At 58.5% G+C, this 19,001-nt stretch overlaps 1 protein-coding gene across 4 annotated transcripts in view; it reads left to right on the top strand.

The window, feature by feature from the left end:
- The window catches only part of CAMSAP1 (calmodulin regulated spectrin associated protein 1), a 43,372-nt gene that overhangs the window by 20,969 nt on the left and 3,402 nt on the right, over positions 1–19,001 (top strand). The window contains exons 5-18 of one of the 4 annotated variants that reach the window (XM_070799540.1): positions 646–726; positions 1,593–1,625; positions 3,726–3,867; positions 9,125–9,264; positions 9,355–9,451; positions 10,110–10,239; positions 10,647–10,738; positions 11,461–11,545; positions 12,118–14,467; positions 15,385–15,521; positions 15,617–15,825; positions 16,049–16,151; positions 17,528–17,643; positions 18,098–18,216. In XM_070799540.1, coding sequence (XP_070655641.1) covers positions 646–726; positions 1,593–1,625; positions 3,726–3,867; positions 9,125–9,264; positions 9,355–9,451; positions 10,110–10,239; positions 10,647–10,738; positions 11,461–11,545; positions 12,118–14,467; positions 15,385–15,521; positions 15,617–15,825; positions 16,049–16,151; positions 17,528–17,643; positions 18,098–18,216 — 3,834 coding nt within the window. Of the gene's footprint in view, positions 1–645; positions 727–1,592; positions 1,626–3,725; positions 3,868–9,124; positions 9,265–9,354; positions 9,452–10,109; positions 10,240–10,646; positions 10,739–11,460; positions 11,546–12,117; positions 14,468–15,384; positions 15,522–15,616; positions 15,826–16,048; positions 16,152–17,524; positions 17,644–18,097; positions 18,217–19,001 lie in introns of all 4 variants that reach the window. The other 3 variants (XM_070799539.1, XM_070799542.1, XM_070799541.1) reach the window with 3 other exon arrangements.

The following is a 19,001-nucleotide window of genomic DNA, read 5'->3' as shown; positions in this document are numbered from 1 at the left end:
AAAAAGGTTTTTTTCCCGTCCTTGATTTGATTTGCATGAGTTCACTTATCTGTGTTCTTTTTTAACGATAAGACACTCAGTTCTGTGGCATTTCATCTGATCGTAGCTTTGACCACATGCCCATTAGTCTTGTTTTTTCCTCCATGGTATTATTTTGTAATTTGCAGTTTTGATCTTATCTTTGGGTTAATAGTTCCAGAAAAAGGTATTTTTATTTCCGAGCAGTTGTAGTAAGTGCTTCCGGGCGTCTGACGATGGTTGCTGGTGTGACTTTGGTGTCAGGGAGTGTGCGAGCTCCTGTCGGGTGTCTGGGGCGGGTCTCAGCCAGGCCGCGGCATTGGCGGTGTTTGGTGACGTGGTGCTGCCCGAGCACCGGGGTGAGGCGATGAGGCGGGGAGCAGCGCACAGGCACCAGGGCTGCCGGGCCTTTCCCCCTCCTCCGTGCCATGGATCACGGGGTCAGAGTCGTAGGTCCCGGGGTCTGCGTGTTCCACAGGTGTGTACTGGTCTAGACACTGCCTGCACCTGGGAGTCAGGAGCTCACATGGGCAGGGTGGGGTCTGGGCTGTGAGGGAGGGACGCACACCCAGTGCTGAAAGGCAGCCTCAGTTGCCTCCCTAACGCATTTGATTTCTTCCGCTTTAGGTAAATCTTAAAATGCGAGAGATAACAGAGAAAGAAGTTAAGTTAAAACAGCAGTTATTGGAAAGCCCAGCTCATCAAAAGGTAAAGGGTAAATTTCACTTCTGGGGGACGCTCCGTCGCCGTGGCTCCTGGTCGCAGAGAATCGCGTCCGTGTGGGCTCCCTGCGTGTTCTTCGGTTTCACTTGCCAGGCGGGGAGTGGGTGCCCTGGGGCCCTGCCCTGGTGGCGGGGGCCTGGCAGCACGCTGCCCTTTCTTCCAGGCAGGCGTGGCCTAGTATTGAACTTGAACTTGGGAGGGTGGGGGAGTGGAGGGAGGGCATAAGGGTCACCCGAGGGGAGTCAGCACAGGAGGGGATGTTCCTGGCAGCCAGTAGTCCCCTCGGGGCCCTCGTGGGCCACATGTCCAGTGTGGGCTTTAGGAGGGCGAAGGTCCCATATCCAGTGAAACGACACGCTTCCTCCTGTTTCTCCCTTTTTGGGGATGGGGGTGCCGAGTGTGTGTGTGACTGAATCCACGTTCCTCCGCCTGTGCACACCGTGGCGGCCGAGGCTGTGGTCCCAGGGCTGCAGGTCGAGGGAGCCTCCTTTTACTCCATCCTGGGCCCTGGGATGCTGTCCGTGGGTCTCTCACCCCGGCCACGCTGCCGTGAACCCCCCTCCTCAGACGGGCGCAGACAGCTTGCCGAGGCCCTTTCTGAGCGGGCTTGCGCCTGTCCTCTGAGGGCCCAGCCCGCACGCCTCCAGCTGCCGGCGTCGCGGTGGTGCCCATGGGGTCCCTGGGTCCCTGCCAGTGCAGAGCGTCCCGGGCCGCGTGCACTGGGCACGTCTTGCCTCTCGGAGGCGGAGCACCTCCCGTGTGAACGTGGCGTGTTGCGTGTGTCTCGTCCGTCCTCAACGGACCTGCCTGCTGACTCCTCTCCTGCCTTCCTTCCCTCGCCTCCTGAGCAGTCTCCCTCCAAGTGGTACTGGAAGTTAGTGCCCGTAAGTGGACCCCGCGCGCACCCGGCCGCCATCAGACGGCTGTTCGCCGCCATCACTTGCTTCCATTTCAAACCGCTCCCGCCTGTGTCTCTGTCTGAGTGTCCTCCCTGGTGGTTTGTTGCACTTCCCGCGGGGCAGGGCTGGCCCGCTCTGGGCAGAGTGGACCGTGGTGCGGCCCTCTCAGCTCCAGGGAGGCCTTCTGTAGCTGCCACCGAGAGCGTGGTTTGCCCACTTTCTTAGGTAAACTTAACAGACAGCTTCGTGTTTCTCCTTTGAAGAGGTAGTTTCCTGCTTTATGTGATGAACTTCAGGGTCATTGACAGGATCCATTCCCTTCCTTATAGATTTTAGCAGGAGTGGCCCGTGGCATGCTCTGCCGAGCGGCCCTCGGCTTGCTCTTCCTGGTGGCGAGGTCCACCGGCGAAGGTTCTGGAAATGGACCCAGTTTGTTGCACCGTTTCCCACGACAGATACTTGGCGCTGCAAGTGGTGCCTTAAAATGAAGTTCCGGAGGACGGACCTTTTCGAAGCTCCCTTACTTTTGCCTGTCCCTTTAGTTTAATTGTTTGGATCAAATGGTCCTTAGGATTCGATTATAAAGGAGATATGGTGGATATAAACTGTCAGTGGGATCTGCATGAACAGTGAAAGAGTCTGCTTTGTGGCTGATGGATAATTTCCCTTCTTTGAAATGTAATAATCACAAAGAGGGGGAAGGCCTTTTTTTTTTTGAGTGTTTATATATTTCTTAACTTGTTGAAAAGCAAAGGCCAGAGTCAAACTGTGAAAGCAGGTCCAAGGCGTAGTGAGGACCGTCAGGCATGCAGGTCCCCCGGAAGGAGGGCGTCAGGCGGGACGAGGGCCTCGAGCCTCGGGGTCTCCTTCAGGGTCGTCGGTCCCCTCGGCTGCCTGAGCGCGCAGCCTACTTGTCGGCAGCGGGCTGAGTGTGGGCGGGCCCGGGGCTGGGAGTGGGGCCCCCTCGAGGGGCGGTCGCTGCTCCCGGACCCAGGGGTCAGCGCTTTCCCCAACGCAGACGCACACCATCTGTCCTCAGTGAGAAACCATCCGCTTTCCTGCATGCTGTGCTCTGCCGTGTGCTGTGTGTGTGCGTGTGCGTGTGGAGGCTGGTCGGGCGCATGCCTTGGGCTGCACGCGGGAACCCCTGGGCCTGGCCCCGGGCGGGAGCCTGCACCAGACCGAGAAACAAGTTAAAAGTCCCCGTGGAGACTGGTGGGAGTGGTGTGCATTGCACGGGCCCAGGTGGGGCGTATTCCGTGCACACGTCGCTGCCGGAGGCTTTTCCTTGGGTTGATTGACTCTCCCACGCGGCTCCCAGAAACCCGCCGTGAGCAGCACGGGCTTTGTCCCTTGAGCTGGCACTGTGCTCTTCTACCCTGGGGAGAGCGTGGCTGCAGAAATGCCAGGCTTACCGGCAGGACGTGGTCACCCGGCGGGCGGCCTGCGTGTCCACGCTCCGAGCGAGGCCCAGTTACAGGGCGGCACGTGCAGGCGGGGAGGCTCCGCTCTGAGCACTTGTTTCCTGTCGGTAAAGACAGCGGCACAGAAACCTTGGGAAAGCGCTTATGTTCTTATAGCGCTTCATGTGCCGTCAGATTCCCGGCTGCGTGCGCCTGCCCGAGGGGCCGGTGGACGGTCGGTGGCCTTTGCGCTGGTTCGGGAGTTTCCAGGGCTCCTGTGGACGCTGCCTTCTGTTTTTCATGATGCCGAGCTGCTGCTGGCTCTAAGAAGGGCCAGTCATGTGGGTCTTCCTGGCATAGGGCGCTCATGTAACTTGTTTCTCATCCGTGGACCGTGTGCAGCCCCTGGCAACGTAGGCATGTGTCCTGCCTCCTTCCTCGGGGTGCCTGGCCCTCAGAGGGAGACGGCCCTGGCGTCCTGAGCAGCTCACTGCAGTCGCCCGCTGTGGCCAGGAAGCCCGGTTCCCTGGGTCTGGACGCATGTTCCAGGCAGAGGGCGTTACCCCGACCGGAGGCTTTCCCGCGTGGCTGCCGTTGTTCTGACCGTGGTCCGGCCAGCTGCCGTGGACGCTGGCTGAGCGCCAGCACCGCTCGCAGTGACCAGGCCCCCCCTCACCCGCAGGTGCGCTACCGCCGGGAGCAGCTGTGCGCGCGGCAGCCGCCGCACTTCCCGCTGCTGGAGGACCTGATGCGGGACGGCAGCCACGGGGCGGCGCTCCTGGCCGTGGTGCACTACTACTGCCCGGGGCAGCTGAAGCTGGACGGTGAGTGTGGCCACGCCCCCCAGGGCATCTGCTGGTGTTAGTGACGAAGCGGGCGGGAGCAACTCCAAGGCCTCGGCATCCCCTGGGGCAGCGCGTGGACGCGTAGATATGGCGACGGCGTGCCTGGGCCTGGCCTGCATTCTGCCTGGTGGTGGGGGGCGGGGGGGCGGCGGCTGGGACATACATGGTAGCGCGTTCCCTATCAGTGACCGGACTTAACGTCTCGGGACGGCCAAGAGCCGGTCAGCCCCACTGCAGTCGAGGTAAAGCGTCCCGAATGCGGTTTGGGAAGACGAGTGCGGAAGCCAGCCTATGGACACACCATGAGGGGTGCCCGTAGGCCTGGTGGCGGCGGCATCACCAGGTCGCGTGTCGCTGTGGTGCCCGCGCCAGGTTGTGGGGGAGGTGTGAGTGATGCCCCGCGCAGCGCCGACAGGAACAGGGCTGCTGATGTGGGTTTGCTTTGCATCCTCGTCTCTGACGTGGGGCGGGACGGGGGCATGAGTTCCACAGATGTCCTGACTGCTGGCTGCACAGGGAGTGTCTGCCAGGCTCGTGGCTGGCACAGGGCTGACTGTGGTCCCTCCCCGATCCACAGACATGCTGGGCTTGGTAGTTTGTAAAACACACAGCTGAGTGTGAAAGAGAGGGGGGGGGTCTCAGATTCCAGGAGGGATCCCCATCTTTAGTGAAAACCCCTGGATTGGCACCTGGTTGCCCTGGGCCTGGTAGGCCTCTGTGCTTGTGTGGCCTGGGCCAGCTGCCATGGGAGCCGTGACCAGCGCCCTGGGAGGACTGGAGGGCACCCCCTGCTGGCAGGACAAAGCCAGGAGCCCTGTCGGACGCCCAGGCCTGGGGCTGAGGGGGGTCTTTCAGGGGGAGGTGGGCCACTGGGCTACATCCTGGGTGGGGAGACAGGTGTGCAGTGAGTTTATGTGAGACCGAGTCAGGACTCGGGAGACATGTGGGTCTCACTTAGAGTGCCACAGTGCAGGAGTGGGCCACCTGCCCCCGTCCCGTCCCCACGGGAAGGCAGTGGGCTGGCGGGCGCAGCAGACAGACTTGTGCAGACGGACATCTGACGGAGCGTGCAGCGTTCGCCATGAAGACTTTGGGGGAGAGACTGGAGTGGTGTGCTTGTGTGTGCTGGGGTCTCCCTGACCCTCGGCACCTCTTGCGGCTACCTTGTGGCTCACTGGTTCAGTGGTTCTGACTTTGGTTTTGTCCAGCCTGTGTCTCACCTCTCCACCGGGGTCTGGAGACAGAGGTACTAGGAGCAGAGAGTCTGTGGTGCGGATGAAGCACAAGCCCGCAGGAGGAGAGAGTTGAGGCGCTGCGTCTGTAGCAGAACTTAAGAAGGGGGTTTTAAAAGCAACACAGGGTGAGATGACCGGAGGCGCACTTGTGACCTAACTTGTAGGACCGCCTGATGACACAGATGGGGACAGGAAGGCTGGAGGGGACTCGGGCACAGGGGCGCAGGCCGGGCCCAGGGCTCCAGCTCACAGGGGACCTGCCCCCTTAAATGAGAGTGCATGGAGGCGTTTACAAGAACGGGCTTGATAAAGGCCATAAAAGAAACCTCAACAGAGTTTGTCACAACACGGTAAAACGAGAAATCAGTAACAGAAACGTGCAGTGTCTTTCTCCAAACTGTTAAAATCTTGAATGTGTGGAAACCAAACAACTTACTCTAAAGCATTTCATGATCTAACTTGGAGTCACAGTGGGGTTTCCTGGTTGGGGCTCACCAAGGGCTGGTGTCTTTATCCGTTCAGCTCACTGATACACCCCATGCCGTCCGGGACAGCCTGGCGTTTGGTAGATGTTTGCGGAATAAATGAGCAACGTACATGCCTGAATGCACAGGCCACAGCTCAGATGGCTTAAAGGGAGACTTGTCTCAGCTCCAGTGCTTTGGCCACCTGATGCGAAGAGGCGACTCATTGGAAAAGACCCTGATGCTGGGAAAGATTAAGGGCAGGACGAGAAGGGGATGACAGAGGATGAGATGGTTGGATGGCGTCACTGACTCGATGGACTTGAGTCTGAGTAAACTCCAGGGTTTGGTGATGGACAGGGAGGCCTGTCATGCTGCATAAAGTCCATGGGCTCGCCAAGAGTCAGACACGACTGAGTGACTGAACTGTCGCCTCAGCACATGTCCTGTAGAGCAAGGAGTTTAAAAATCAGGATGCCAGGCTGACCTCAGAGCCTTTGACAGTAATAGAGTAACAAACCAGAAAAAGCAGAGGAAGGAGAATCAAGAGTGACCTTCTGTTTCTGCTGGTCGGAAATCATCTGAGCACAAGGGGGACCCAGGCTGCGCTGCAGGTTCTGTCCTGGGGGACGTGCTCCCCCATGTGGGGGCGGAGCAGGGGGTGCAGAGGAGGCCAAGCGAGAGCTCTGGGAGCCTCCTGAACCAACAGCCCCGGCACCAGGAGCAGGAGGGGTGAGAGGAGAGGTCCGGGCTTTCCCTCCCAGTGGGAGTCAGGGCCCGGTGTCCCAGCCGTGCTGCCCAGGGCGCTATGTCCGGGACGCGCCACGGTCCCTGGGTTCCGGCCTTTCTCCTCTCTGACACCGCTGCTCTTTGCTTTACAACTGACCGGTGACCAGGCTGCATGGACATTGGTCTCCTGGTCACACTTTTAACCCCAGGGTGGTCGTCAGATGGGAATTTCTGGCCCTGCTTGTTGGTTGGCAGGTCGGTGTTGCGGTGCCGGGAGCCGGTCTCCTTGCGTCGGGATGGCCTCGTGGAGTCTTGCTTTGTTCGGCACACTGACCCATTCATCATTCTGTCGCTTTGATTGTCCCAGACCCTGTGTGTTTCCCTTTGCCTCAGCTAAAGCACAGGGAGCTGGGCAGAGGGGCTCAGACGCCGATGCTCAGTGGGAACCTGGCGTGGCCCAGACTGTGAGGCGGGCGCCACCTGTGAGGGGGATGCAGTGGGACCCCAGCCCACACGTGCCAAATACCATGCCTTGGACCAAAGTCAGAAGAGTGGAAAAGCAAAATTTTAAAAACTTGGGGAAAAAAAAGGAAAATAGTGTTACCACATTGTTAATGGGATAGCACAAGCAATAGGAAAGATTACCGCATTTAACCATGTAAAATTCCCTGTGCCGACAAAGGAGCATCATAAAACTGAGCGATAAAATATGGCCTCAAAACACGCTTGAAGTAAATGTGAGCTGACGGTGGACCGCCGCTCCGCTGTGCTGTGGCCGGCACACACGAAGAGTCCCCACACGTCAGTGGGGTCTGAAGAACCCGAGGGGGAGTAAGAGCGTGCTCTTCGCAGAAGCGGCGGTCCAGGCGGGCACATGGCCCAGCACAGGGAGGGCGAGATGCCACAGGCAGGCTGGGGTGTGGACAGGCCAGGGCCAGGTGTGGGCAGCGTGGCTCGTGACCCCTTCGGGAAGGGTTCCCGGTGAAGAGAGCATGCACAGTAGTGAACACTGTGGAATCCTAAGCGAAAGTGAAAGCCGCGCTATTGGGTCTGACTCTTTGCAACCCCACAAACTATACACAGTCCATGGAGTTCTCCAGGCCAGAATACTGGAGTGGGCAGCCTTTCCCTTCTCCAGGGAATCTTCCCAACCCAGGGATTGAACCCAGGTCTCCTGCATTGCAGGTGGATTCTTCACCAGCTGAGCCACCAGGGAAGCCCAGAATTAATATATAGCCATTGGGAAATTGTGGAAACCTCTTAAAGAGATGGGAATACCATTGTGGGAAAAGACCCTGATGCTAGGAAAGATTGAAGGCAAAAGGAGAAAGGGGGTGGTAGAGGATGAGACAGTGAGATAGCATCACTGACTTAATGGATGTGAGTTTGAGCAAACTCCAGGAGATGGTGGAGAACAGAGGAGCCTGGCGGGCTACAGTCCGTGGGGTTGAAAAGAGTTGAACACGACTTAGTGGCTGAACAACAATAAATACAGCTGTTGAATGACAAAATCTGCTCACATCAGCATAGAACTGTTTGGAGACATAATTCCGGGCCTGGGGGAAATAACAGGCTGCCACTTGCTAGGCGTGGCTTCTTGTCCTGAGTGCCGTCCGCAGTCAGCCGGGCGCTGTGTCCGTGATTCACGGGGCAGGCCTCCCGTGGTGCAGACGCCGCACGCGCCGGGTCCCAGGGCTTAGAGGGTGCTGCCTTGGGGACAGGCGGGTCAGCGCTGGGTGCTGTACTGAGAGAAATAAGATTCGGATCAGAGAAGGGACAATGTTAACATTTGCTCACTCGGCAGAGGGTGCCTGGGAGTCTGGTCTTTATATTTGTAATATTTCACAATCTGAATTTTAGAGTAAAAGGAACATTTCTTAGGAATATAACTGTTACTCAACTTATGAAAGTTTTCTCTTGAGAGTTCACAATGTTAGGGCATCGCCACGTAGGACAGAATTCGAACATAAATCCCATTTGTGCTTGAGATTTCTAAATGGTTGAAAATGACTTCTTAGGAGTAAAGTTTTTTACAGTAAGTTTCTCGATCCTGTTTGTTTATTTACAGGCAGAGTTAAGTCGTCAGTGCAGCCACTTCTAGTTTAGCCTTGGTATCTAGTTTAGGGTGGTATCTGGGTGTTCCGGTGGCTCCTGAGGGTGGGCCCACATCCCCTCAAGAGCCTGTTCAGTGGCCCAGTGTGGGTGTCCCTGCTGGAATTTTCTGGCTGAGGGTCTGGCATCCTGCAGAGCAGCATGAGACGGAACAGTTGTCCTGCTCCGGGTGCAGACAGCCAGCAGAGGGAGACCGAGCTCTGTGGGTCTCCTGACTTCTGTGATTAGCCGCGTCCCGTACATTTCTGCGGGACAAGCCTGACGTTTCCCGTTTTATGTTCCCCTCTCCCACCCATGGAGATAAGAGTCACTGGAAGGACTCGGGGGAGAAGCTTGGTTAAATGTGCACTGACCTTATGCAGCCAGGTCTTTATAAAGTGAAAGGTGATTGTCACAGTTCATGCTTAAAAGGTCAAGTAATTTCTATATATTTTTTAGATGTTAACAGTTAAATTCAGGTCCTGGAGATTTTCCTATCTTTTTCTTGGTGTTTTCTTTCTATATTTAGCGTTACTTATAATCACTTGTGTTGTTTAATAATGCTTTTTGCCTTTTTAAATGTCACCTTTATCTTCACTTAAAATATTTTTCAGTTGAAAATTGTGTATATATATATGCGCACACAGATCTGTGTTCATGCACATCATGAAACAGCATATCTTTATAATAAATTATAGTTTTGTTTTTATCTATTAGATATATGCTTGAAGGAGGTGACGTCGATGGCTGACAGTCTGTATAACATTCGGCTTCTGAGAGAATTCTCCAATGAATATCTTAACAAATGCTTTTATCTCACCCTAGAAGATATGCTGTATGCTCCTTTAGTGTTGAAGGTAAAAATCAATTATCAGAAGCACATTTTTAAAACCACTTGGGAATAAGCTATTTACTATGTCCTTGATCTTTTCCGTTTTTTCTTTTAGCCAAATGTTATGGTTTTTATTGCTGAGCTGTTCTGGTGGTTTGAGAACGTCAAGCCAGATTTTGTCCAGCCCAGGGATGTTCAGGAACTGAAGGATGGTGAGTGGCAAACTTCTGTGCATAAGAGTGCTCAGGAGGTGTGGTTACAGGCTCCTGCCTTCATGCAGCAGTGGAGTTTAATCAGGGCTTTCTCTAGGGAGCACCAGGGAGCTCGATGGGCTGTGAGCGGTCTGCCTCCAAAGTCCAGGTCTGACCACCAGGACTGTCACTGGCACCATCTTTCTTGGACGAGTGTTCTGGGAGCAGCTTCAGGCTGGGCCCGACCTCTACCCCTGAGCCCATGGGGCTTGAGCTGCAGTGACCACTGAGGTGCTCAGTCACAGGCTGGGCCCAGCCGACGGCTGCCCCCTGAGGGTTTGGCTGCAGGGCGCCCTGGTCGGCTCGGTCCCCAGGCCCAGTGAGGAGGCTGCGTGTTAGGGGTCCATGCACCCTCCCTTGCTGCTCTAGTCTGGCTTGTGTCTTTTGATTTTAGTACTTATTTTGTTAAAATATTTGTTTGATTCATTACAAAATATACCTAATGACCTTGAAACCAGGTTGTTTTTTTTTTTTTTTTTCTGAGAAGTTTAGTTTCATGTAAAAGTTTTGTTTTTAGTACTCATGAAAATGGATTTATTTTTCTTAAAGATTCTTCTCGCTAGTGTTGTCAGTAGCGGTAAATAACAAGACTACTATTCCTATAAAATTGTTTCTGCAGCTAAATCAGTGTCGCACCCCAAAAGCAGCCGGCCCCCAGTTCCCATCTCCAACGCCACCAAGCGCAGCTTCCTGGGCAGCCCCGCGGCGGCGAGCCCGGCCGACCTGCAGCTCGGGGAGCCCGAGCCCCCGTAAGTCCGCCCGCCTCCCACCCCCACCGTCTGATGTTCCCCCTGGGGTCGCCTTTCCTTGGGGCGATGGGAAGCTGCGGGGAGTCAGCAGCGAGGACCTCCTCTGTGGGCGCCCCCTGCCCAGGTGAGCAGGGTGGCCTTAACACGAACTTGAATTTGCTGTGGAAACTTGAAGCCTGTTGTATGATAGGCCATGACCAGAGGTCAGTGTGTCTCTGAGCTGCAGTCTGGATGTTTATCCAAGTTTGAATTCTTGATGTTCTTGGTACATTTTGGGTTCATTTTTACAGCAATTAATTTTCCCAGGGAGTCTGAATCTTTTGCAGGTCGGTGTGATTCATGCTGGTCTGGTTTTGAACTTGAAGACCAGCAGCTGGTGATTTTTCTCTCCCATCCTCTCTGTTTAGGGGGAAGGGAGCCTCAGCTTTTAGCCCATCACACCCTTTACTGCCACTGAGACAGAAGCAGCAGAAGACGGTGCAGGGAGAGGACCCCCCAGGTGAGAAGCACCACCCCACCCCCGCCACCCCCGTCCCTCTCTGGAGGCCATTACATCGTAGTTCCAAAATGAACAGATTGGTCATGATGTGGCGATGTTGGTTACGAAGACTGGCGGCATGCTTTTTGCGTTTTATTCATGTACCTTACAATTTATAGTCTGTACAGTGGCCATATTAAACCTAGTGAATTCCATAAAGCATGGCAGTACATCGTGTCAAAAATTTACACTTTGACATTCACTGGTTCTTTTAATTGACATTGACATCACTTATTGATAAAGTGAAAGTGAAAGTCACTCAGTCGTGTCTAACACTTTGCAGCCCCATGGACTATACAGTCTATGGGATTCTCCACACCAGAATACTGGAGTGGGTAGCCTTTCCCTTCTCCAGGGGATCTTCCCGACCCAGGAATCAAACCAGGGTCTCCCGCATTGCAGGCAGATTCTTTACCAGCTGAGCCACCGGGGAAGCCCATCATTTATTGATACTGCCGTGTAATTGACATTCTCATGATTTCATGACTTGGACTGACTTATACACTACTTGTTGTCGAAACTGTGGAAAATTGTGTTGGGATTATTTGCTTCCCTAAGCAGTTGTGGTGTGCTGAGTTATGATGCATTTCCTTGAGAAGTGGTTATTATATTGAAGAAATTTCAAGTGATATAAAACTGGTTACTTAACGCTGAGCTCACTCACTGTTTTCTCCAAACCGCAGACCAGCGACACCGATCCAATTCCTTAACCCGAGCCGACAGTCAGCCCCGAGGAGCAGCCATAGCATGGACGGAAAAAAAAAACAGGTGACCTGTCCACGTTTCCAAATGCGTTTCTGCTGGAAATGTTGGTTAGCCTAGCAGAGCAGTGCCCCGGATGTGGCCCAGGGACCCCAGAGTGCACCCACAGCAACGCTGCTGCCTTCAGCCTTCTGAGGCCCTGGGCGGTGTGGGGTCACAGCGGCTTGACTCAGTCGGGCCCGAGAATCCAGCCAGGGACGCAACTGAGGCCGCTCCTTACACTCTGCCCTGGCTTGTTTTAGAAAATACGGCCACAGCTCATGTAATGGATTTCTTATCGGAATTTTTTAATCGTTTTCAAAACGTCTCAGCTCAAATTCCTAGGGTGATACATAACGGACTCGTATTGACGAATCCGTGAAAGCTCGTTGGGATCCTCAGCATGGTTAAGGGGGCTGGGCCAGAGTGTCTGCGGATCGCTGAGCTGCAGGCCTCCGGGCTTTCCTTCGCCCAGGGGAGAGTCATTTACGCGGCCTTTGTGTAAGAGGAGGACTCTCTCTCATGACTCGTGTTCTCGTCACTCACAAGCCTCTCGCGGAGACGTGACGTGTCCCGTGGCCTCTCTCCCCACGTTGCAGGCCTGTGTCTCAGCCGGCGCCCTTCGCCCTCCACCACACCGCGAGCTGTGACATGGACCCGGGCGGTGGCGACAGCGTCAGCCTGGCCCGCTCCATCAGCAAGGACAGCCTAGCCTCCAGCGTCGTCCACCTGACCCCGCAAAACCAGCCCCAGCCCGCAGCCCTCAGGACTGATGGGAGGAGCCTCCTGAGCAATGTTGACATTGAGGACGAAGACGAGGAGCTCCTGGCCATTGTGAGGACGGACGTGGCTCGCCAGGGCGGCGACCCTGGCCCGATGGCTGGTGCCAGGTCTCCCCACAGGCTAGTGGATGCCTTCGAGAGTAAGACCGACAGCTTCTTCCTGGAGCCGTTGATGCCGGCCGTGCTCAGGCCAGCCAAGGAGAAGCAGGTGGTCACCAAGGAGGACGAGTGTGGAGAGGGGCGGCCCCGGGCCTTCACGTCCAGGAGGTCTGGCGATGGCCACCAGCCTCTGGGGCGGAAGAAGGCGCCCAGCAGTCACGTCGCTCGGGACTTGAACAGGACTTTCAGCCCCATCTCCTGTTCAGAGATGTCTGCAGGCTTCGAGGCCGTGCCCGCTGAGGTGGGGCCCCAGGTGGCGGGGGACACGCATGGCGGGTCTCTGGCCGGCAGCAGTTTTGACCCATCGTCTCAGGGACAGTCCGCCGACGGCTTCTTCCTTCACGTAGGCAGAGCTGACAAGGACGCGGAGGGCAGGCTCTACATGAGCTGTGCACGGAGCCCCGGCGCCCTTAGCCCGGACACCTGGGCCGTCCTGCGGCAGGACTCTGACTCGGACGTTGCAGACCTGGACGAGGCCGAGCAGGACTTTGCCGGCGAGGAGCACCCTGCGGTGAGGGCCGGGTACGGCGGGGAGGAGGAGTCCGCGAAGCTGCAGGAGGACCTGAAGGTGAAGGAGCATGATGACAAAGACGATGCCAGCGGCCGCTCCAGCCCATGCCTGAGCACTGTCTCCCAGACCAGCAGCGCGTCCATGGCCAGCGGGAGCGCGAAGATGACCAGCTTTGCTGAGAGGAAGCTCCAGCGGCTCAACAGCTGTGAGACCAAGTCGAGTGCGAGCAGCTCCCAGAAGACCACGCCTGACGCGTCGGAGAGCTGCCCGGCCCCGCTGACCACGTGGAAGCAGAGGCGGGAGCAGAGCCCGAGCCGGCCAGGCGGGGACCACGCCAGCCTGCTGGCCTCCGAGCTGCTGCAGCTGCACATGCAGCTGGAGGAGAAGCGCAGGGCCATCGAGGCGCAGAAGAAGAAGGTGGAGGCGCTGTCGGCACGGCAGCGGCTGCAGCTGGGCAAGGCGGCCTTCCTACACGTGGTCAAGAAGGGCCGGGCCGACGCCACCCAGCAGCCGCTGAAAGTGGGGTCCCTCGCAGGGGAGCACGCCCAGCACAACGGGGACGACTTCCTCGGCAAGGAGGAGGGCCGGGGAGCACTGCTGGGGTCTCCGGACGTGGACGGGGAGGGCCTGGCTCTCGTCCAGCCGCATAAAGCCCGGGACCCCGCCAGCCTCCCCGAGCTGGAGCACGGCAAGGCGCTGTCGGCGGTGCTCCTGGAGGACACTGAGGGTGTGGACGTGGGCGAGTGTGACCTGTCCATCGAGAAGCTGAACGAGACCATCAGCACGCTGCAGCAAGCCATCCTCAGGATCTCCCAGCAGCAGGAGCAGCTGCTGCTCAAGTCCCCCACCCTGCCCTCACCCGGGCCCCGCAACGGCGCCCAGGACCCGAAGGCCAAGGCGGCCATCCACTTTGTCGAGCCGCTCTCTCCAACGGCCCTGACCGGTCACCGCAAGCCCCCCCGCCTCGGTCAGGGCCGGAACGCCCGGTCAGGGAGACCGGCTGAGCTGAAGGTGCCGAAGGAGCGACAGCAGGGTTCCTCTCGCAGCAAGACCCCCACCCCGGGCCTCGAGACCGCCCCACACTCGCGGTCCTTCCCGCCCCGGACGCCCCCCGAGCCAGGCTGGGACGGGCCCAGCGAGCCCGGGAGTGAGGCTTCAGAGAAGTGCGTCTTCGACAGCTACCGACTGCACGACGAGAGCAACCAGCGGACGCTCGTCCTCTCGTCCTCCCGAGACGCCAACGTCCTGTCCGAGCAGGGGGGCTTCAGGGAGGGGCTGGAAGGCAGCGCGAAGGAGGCGGGGCTCAGCACCCTGCCTGCACCCGGGAAGGAGAACGTGCCGCTGGACGAGCCCCCGCGCAGCAAGGCCAGCCTCATCGAGGTGGACCTCTCCGACCTGAAGGCCCCCGACGAGGACGGGGAGACGGAAGGCCGGGACAGCTCCGTGGACCTCGGCAGCGAGGGGGACCAGAAGCCAGGGGTCGGCTTCTTCTTCAAGGTAAAGGCTGGCGGCATCCGCGTCCCGCGGTGGCCAGGCCATCACCCACCCTGGCCGTGCGGAGCCGCTGCTGCAGAGGCTGGGGGTAGAGGCGGGTGCGCGTGCGGCCTCCTGGCTGCAGGGTCTCCACAAGGACCCAGCTCTCCCAGGGCAGCTGGCCAGGCCCCGGCAGAGCTTCTCCTCGGGCCCTGGAGCAGGAATTCTGTGTGGTCTTGACGTGTCACGAGGTGATTTTCTCGTGGTGGTTTTCTGACCACTTAAGAGTGAAAAGCACTCTTAGTTCAAAGGCTCCGCAGAGCAGGTGGTGTTTGGCCTCTGGGCTGAGCTTGGCTTCTCCTTGTTGCAGTCTGGGCAGGTGGAGAAGCTTCAGGAAACATCTTGGAGCTTTTTCTTCAGGAGGAGAGGGCAATGAGCCGTGAGACTCCTCTCTGTCTTGAGAGCCTCTCCTTCTGTCCTGGCCCTTGGGGGCGGCTGACACCGATGGAGCAATGAGGGCCGTCTTGTCAGGACACACAGGCCCCTGCTTGGCGTTCGTGTGCTTCAGTTGTAAACACACTTTAGCTCCTGTTGTGGAAACGAATGTGTGGTTTTTCGGGCAGATAGAGTCAGCGTCGGCACACGGAATGCCTTTTGAACGGCGCGGCTTGTTTCTTGTTTGCATTTTAGCACCTCTAAAGGGGGGCTCCTTCCTCTTCTAAAAAGGGTAAGGAAGCGTCTGGACTACATTTCCTCTTCTCAGGGCGTTAAGCACGGGGCCAGGGTTGATGGTGCCGGGGTTCCCGTGAGGGTTGGTCCCGGCCACTCATAGGTGACTGCAGACGTCGCGTCTGTACCTTTAGGGCAGGGCCAGGGCATGACCGTGCTGGGGGTCCCCCGAGGGTCCGTCCGGCCACTCATAGGTGACGTCTGCTTTGTAGGATGAGCAGAAGGCGGACGACGAGCTTGCCAAGAAGCGGGCAGCCTTCCTCCTGAAGCAGCAGCGCAAGGCCGAGGAGGCCCGCGTGCGGAGGCAGCAGCTGGAGGCAGAGGTCGAGCTCAAGAGAGATGAGGCACGGTAGGTGACCGAGGCGCCTGCCTGCCCCGTCTGTCACGCCCCCCGCCCCCCGATTCTGGGCGTGAGCAGGACGCCCCGGCCGGTCCTTTCTGCAGGCGTAAAGCAGAGGAAGACCGGATCCGCAAGGAGGAGGAGAAGGCGCGGCGGGAGCTGATCAAGCAGGAGTACCTGCGGCGGAAGCAGCAGCAGATCCTGGAGGAGCAGGGCCTGGGCAAACCCAAGACCAGGCCCAGGAAGCCGCGGCCCAAGTCCGTCCACCGGGAGGAGCCAGGCAGCGACCTGGGACCTAAGAGCGCCTCCCCCCGTAAGCAGGGCCGGGGGAAGGGCCGGAGGTGGTGTGTGGGCCCTGCCCCTCCGCTCCCCGCCGCCCCTCCGGCTGTCAGCTCCCACTTCCCTTCTCCAAAGTTGGGGTCGAGCACTGGCATCCTCCGGTGCTGAGAGGCGGCGGGCCCTTCCCACCCCCGTACAGACGGCTGGTGTGGGGGATGCGCGTCTCACGGAAGCGCGCCTCGTCTTGTCTCCGGCAGCTGATAACCTGAGCCGGGCCCAGTCGGGCTCCAGCCTGTCGTTGGCCTCCGCAGCGACCACAGAGCCCGAGAGCGTGCATTCGGGGGGCACGCCTTCGCAGCGGTGAGCAGGCGGGGTGCCGCGGGGGTGCTGTGCAGTGTGGGCGGCGGGCCGTCCGGCTGGCCCTGGGCAGCTCAGAGCTGCGGCAGTGCCGTCTCGGGAGCTAATCCCTGTGGCCCAGGCTCGCCCACTGCTGAGACGGTTTTGTGTTTGGCTTTCTCTGCCTCCCTGTTGTCCCAGCTCTGGACACGTTTGTGTTTCTAGCCTTTTGAGAGTAGTAAGTTGACGACACCCTTTTTGTCCTTAAACACTTGAGAGCGTGTGTCTCTGAGCAGGGGCGTTGCCTCTCGTCACCGCGATCATAGACCAGCACTGCCATTGGGTCCGCAGTCCAGCTCGCCGTGGCCGTCCCCAGTGTCCTTCCGTGAGCCCAGGCCCACGTGGGGCACGGTCTCGCTGAGTGCTCGTGCTCGTTCCCTGAAACGGGCGCTCACCTCCTTGCGTCTCCCCGGGGCTGGACGCTCTGCCCAGGACAGGCCAGTTGCTTTGTGGCCTGGCCCTCGGCAGGTTTCCCCCGATCCAGTCCAGCCTGTGCGTTTCTGGCAGCAGCACCGTGGAGAGGGGTCTGTGCGTTTCCCACGGCAGCCTGTCGTGGTGTCACCTTGATGTGGGTAAGGTGCTGTTTCCGTGGGCACTGGCTTTTCCCTTTGTGATTAAGGAGTGAGTCAGGAGGAGGTGGTGTTGGGGAGCCTGTTGATGGCACTGACTGCCCACAGGCCTCAGCAGCCCCCGCGGGTCTCTGTCCACGCTGCCTCCACACTGGGGTTGGCCTCCTGGCAGGCAGGTCCCCGCTGTCCTGCCTTGCCGCACCTCTGGGGGCTTCTTGACGCCTCCTGTGGACCCTGGACTCCAGTTAGAACTTTGGTCAGACGGTCAGTTACCGGGACTGAATTCAGGCTTTTCCCACACCTGCCTCCTGGCACGAGTGTGTCCCCCTCAGTGGAGGTGGCCCAAGGGCCATGGCTGAGGCCGTAGGGGAGCAGAGAGGCCTGAGACCCCACTGGGCTTGGACTCTGCCCACCAGGCCCCTTCTTCCCCTGCTCCGTCCCTTGTCTGGGGGCAGCAATGTCCGGGCCCTGGTCACCTGGTTCTCACACCAGCAGGACAGGCGCTGCCCTCCCACTCCGCGGTGCCACCTGAGGGTCGCCCTCCCCGCCCAGGCCCCTTGGTGCCCCGGGCTGGGTTCTGTCCATGATGCCGTGTTTTGCTGGGGCAGACTGGCCATACTCCCCGCTGCTGCCGTGGCCGACAGCCTTTCCTATGCTGGCGGTGCAGCCCGGCCCGTTTCGGGGTGGGGTCCCACCAGCCGGCACCAGTCGCGGGCGAGAAGAGGTGTGCCTGCCACCCTCCCATCCCTGCCCCGTCCCCCTCCCCAGCAGAGTCGAGTCCCTGGAAGCCTTGCCCGTGCTGAGCCGCAACCCCAGCAGGAGCACTGACAGAGACTGGGAGACTGCCTCCGCCGCGTCCTCACTCGCCTCCGTGGCCGAGTACACAGGTGACGGCCGTGCGCTCAGGGGGCGTGCCCAGCCACGCCCTGCGGGGAGGGCACGGCGTGGGGAGGGCGGGCGCGGCGCCGGAGGGGCAGCCTCTGCCCCAGCCTCTGCCCCTGCACTGCTCGTGGCTCACTGTGCGTCCTGGGCCCGTAGGAGCCCCGCGCTGCTCAGGGTGTAAAGTCCCGCTTCTGTGTTTTCTGTGTATCAAAGAAACTGAAATTAGAAAGGGAGTAAGTTATTAATTACTTTAACCTTTTCCTTAGTTTATTTAAAATCTGTAACTTAGAATTCTCTCATAGATTTGAACTGGCTGTTACTCCGCGTTTTCAGAAAATTATGAACACTCCTAGTTTAGCCTGTCTGCTGCTTGGTTTTATGATTGTGGCCTTTTGTGTGTGTGTGTGCACACGCGCGCCACAGATACTCACTTTGCACATCTTGGCCTGCTTCTCACAGGTCCCAAGCTGTTTAAGGAGCCCAGCAGCAAATCCAACAAACCAATCATTCACAACGCTATATCCCATTGCTGTCTCGCAGGAAAAGTGAACGAACCTCACAAAAATTCAATATTAGAGGCAAGTATCAAAGTTTCACACCTAAGTTTTCATGTAGAGGAAGGGTATTTGTGAATGAAGGTTTTCCCTAGAGGGGAGAACCCTGATGGCTGACAGAAGAGGCCTCTGTCTCACGCGTGTGATCAGGTGTGGGCACACAGTCCCATCTGCTCACGCCGCTCGGCGTGCCCTGGCCCTCACTTTCAGCATGCTCCACGAAAGAGCAGACCTCGGACCAGCAGGACAGAGGCTGCACTGGTCGGGCGGGGTCTGGGGTACGGCCCTGAGGGAAGGGGAGGCGGGTGGAGCTCCTCACAGGGAAGCCAGCTGGCTTGGCATGCTGTCGAGGAGGGGGCTGTCCTCGAGTGTCATAGACAGTGTTGGGGTGGAGACAGGGCTCCCCAGCTCTGCACTGGGGCCGCTGGAGAAATGGAAGTCTGAGGTAAACTGCTGGTTATCTGTGTCCTCTTCATGGTTCCTGCCCGGGGCCGCAGGCCTCAGTCACTGTTCATGGTGAGTGGCGGTGGCCTCAGCAGGTGGAGAGTCCGGACAGAGGGTTCGGGTTAGGACTGGGTGCGTGCCTGTAGCCTCACGGGGGCTCCTCTCTGCCCTGGGTCACCAGCTCCTCAGCTGCCGGCGGGTCCGAGGCGGCCGTGTAGTGGCACCCACGGGACGTGCTGCCAGCTTGGCTCAGACGTCACAGCGTGCAGACAGCCACAGGCCGGCCGGAGGGCGGCCCGGCTCCCAGAAGCCTGTCCACAAAAGCGGTTGGACTGATTCTGACTGTGGCTGTGGTCAGACGGTGA

The sequence above is a fragment of the Bos indicus genome, chromosome 11 (genome assembly GCF_029378745.1).
Source record: "Bos indicus isolate NIAB-ARS_2022 breed Sahiwal x Tharparkar chromosome 11, NIAB-ARS_B.indTharparkar_mat_pri_1.0, whole genome shotgun sequence".
NCBI lineage: Eukaryota > Metazoa > Chordata > Mammalia > Artiodactyla > Bovidae > Bos > Bos indicus.
The sequence above is the reverse complement of the archived record's forward strand: the minus strand, read 5'-3'. Positions and strand labels throughout refer to the sequence as shown.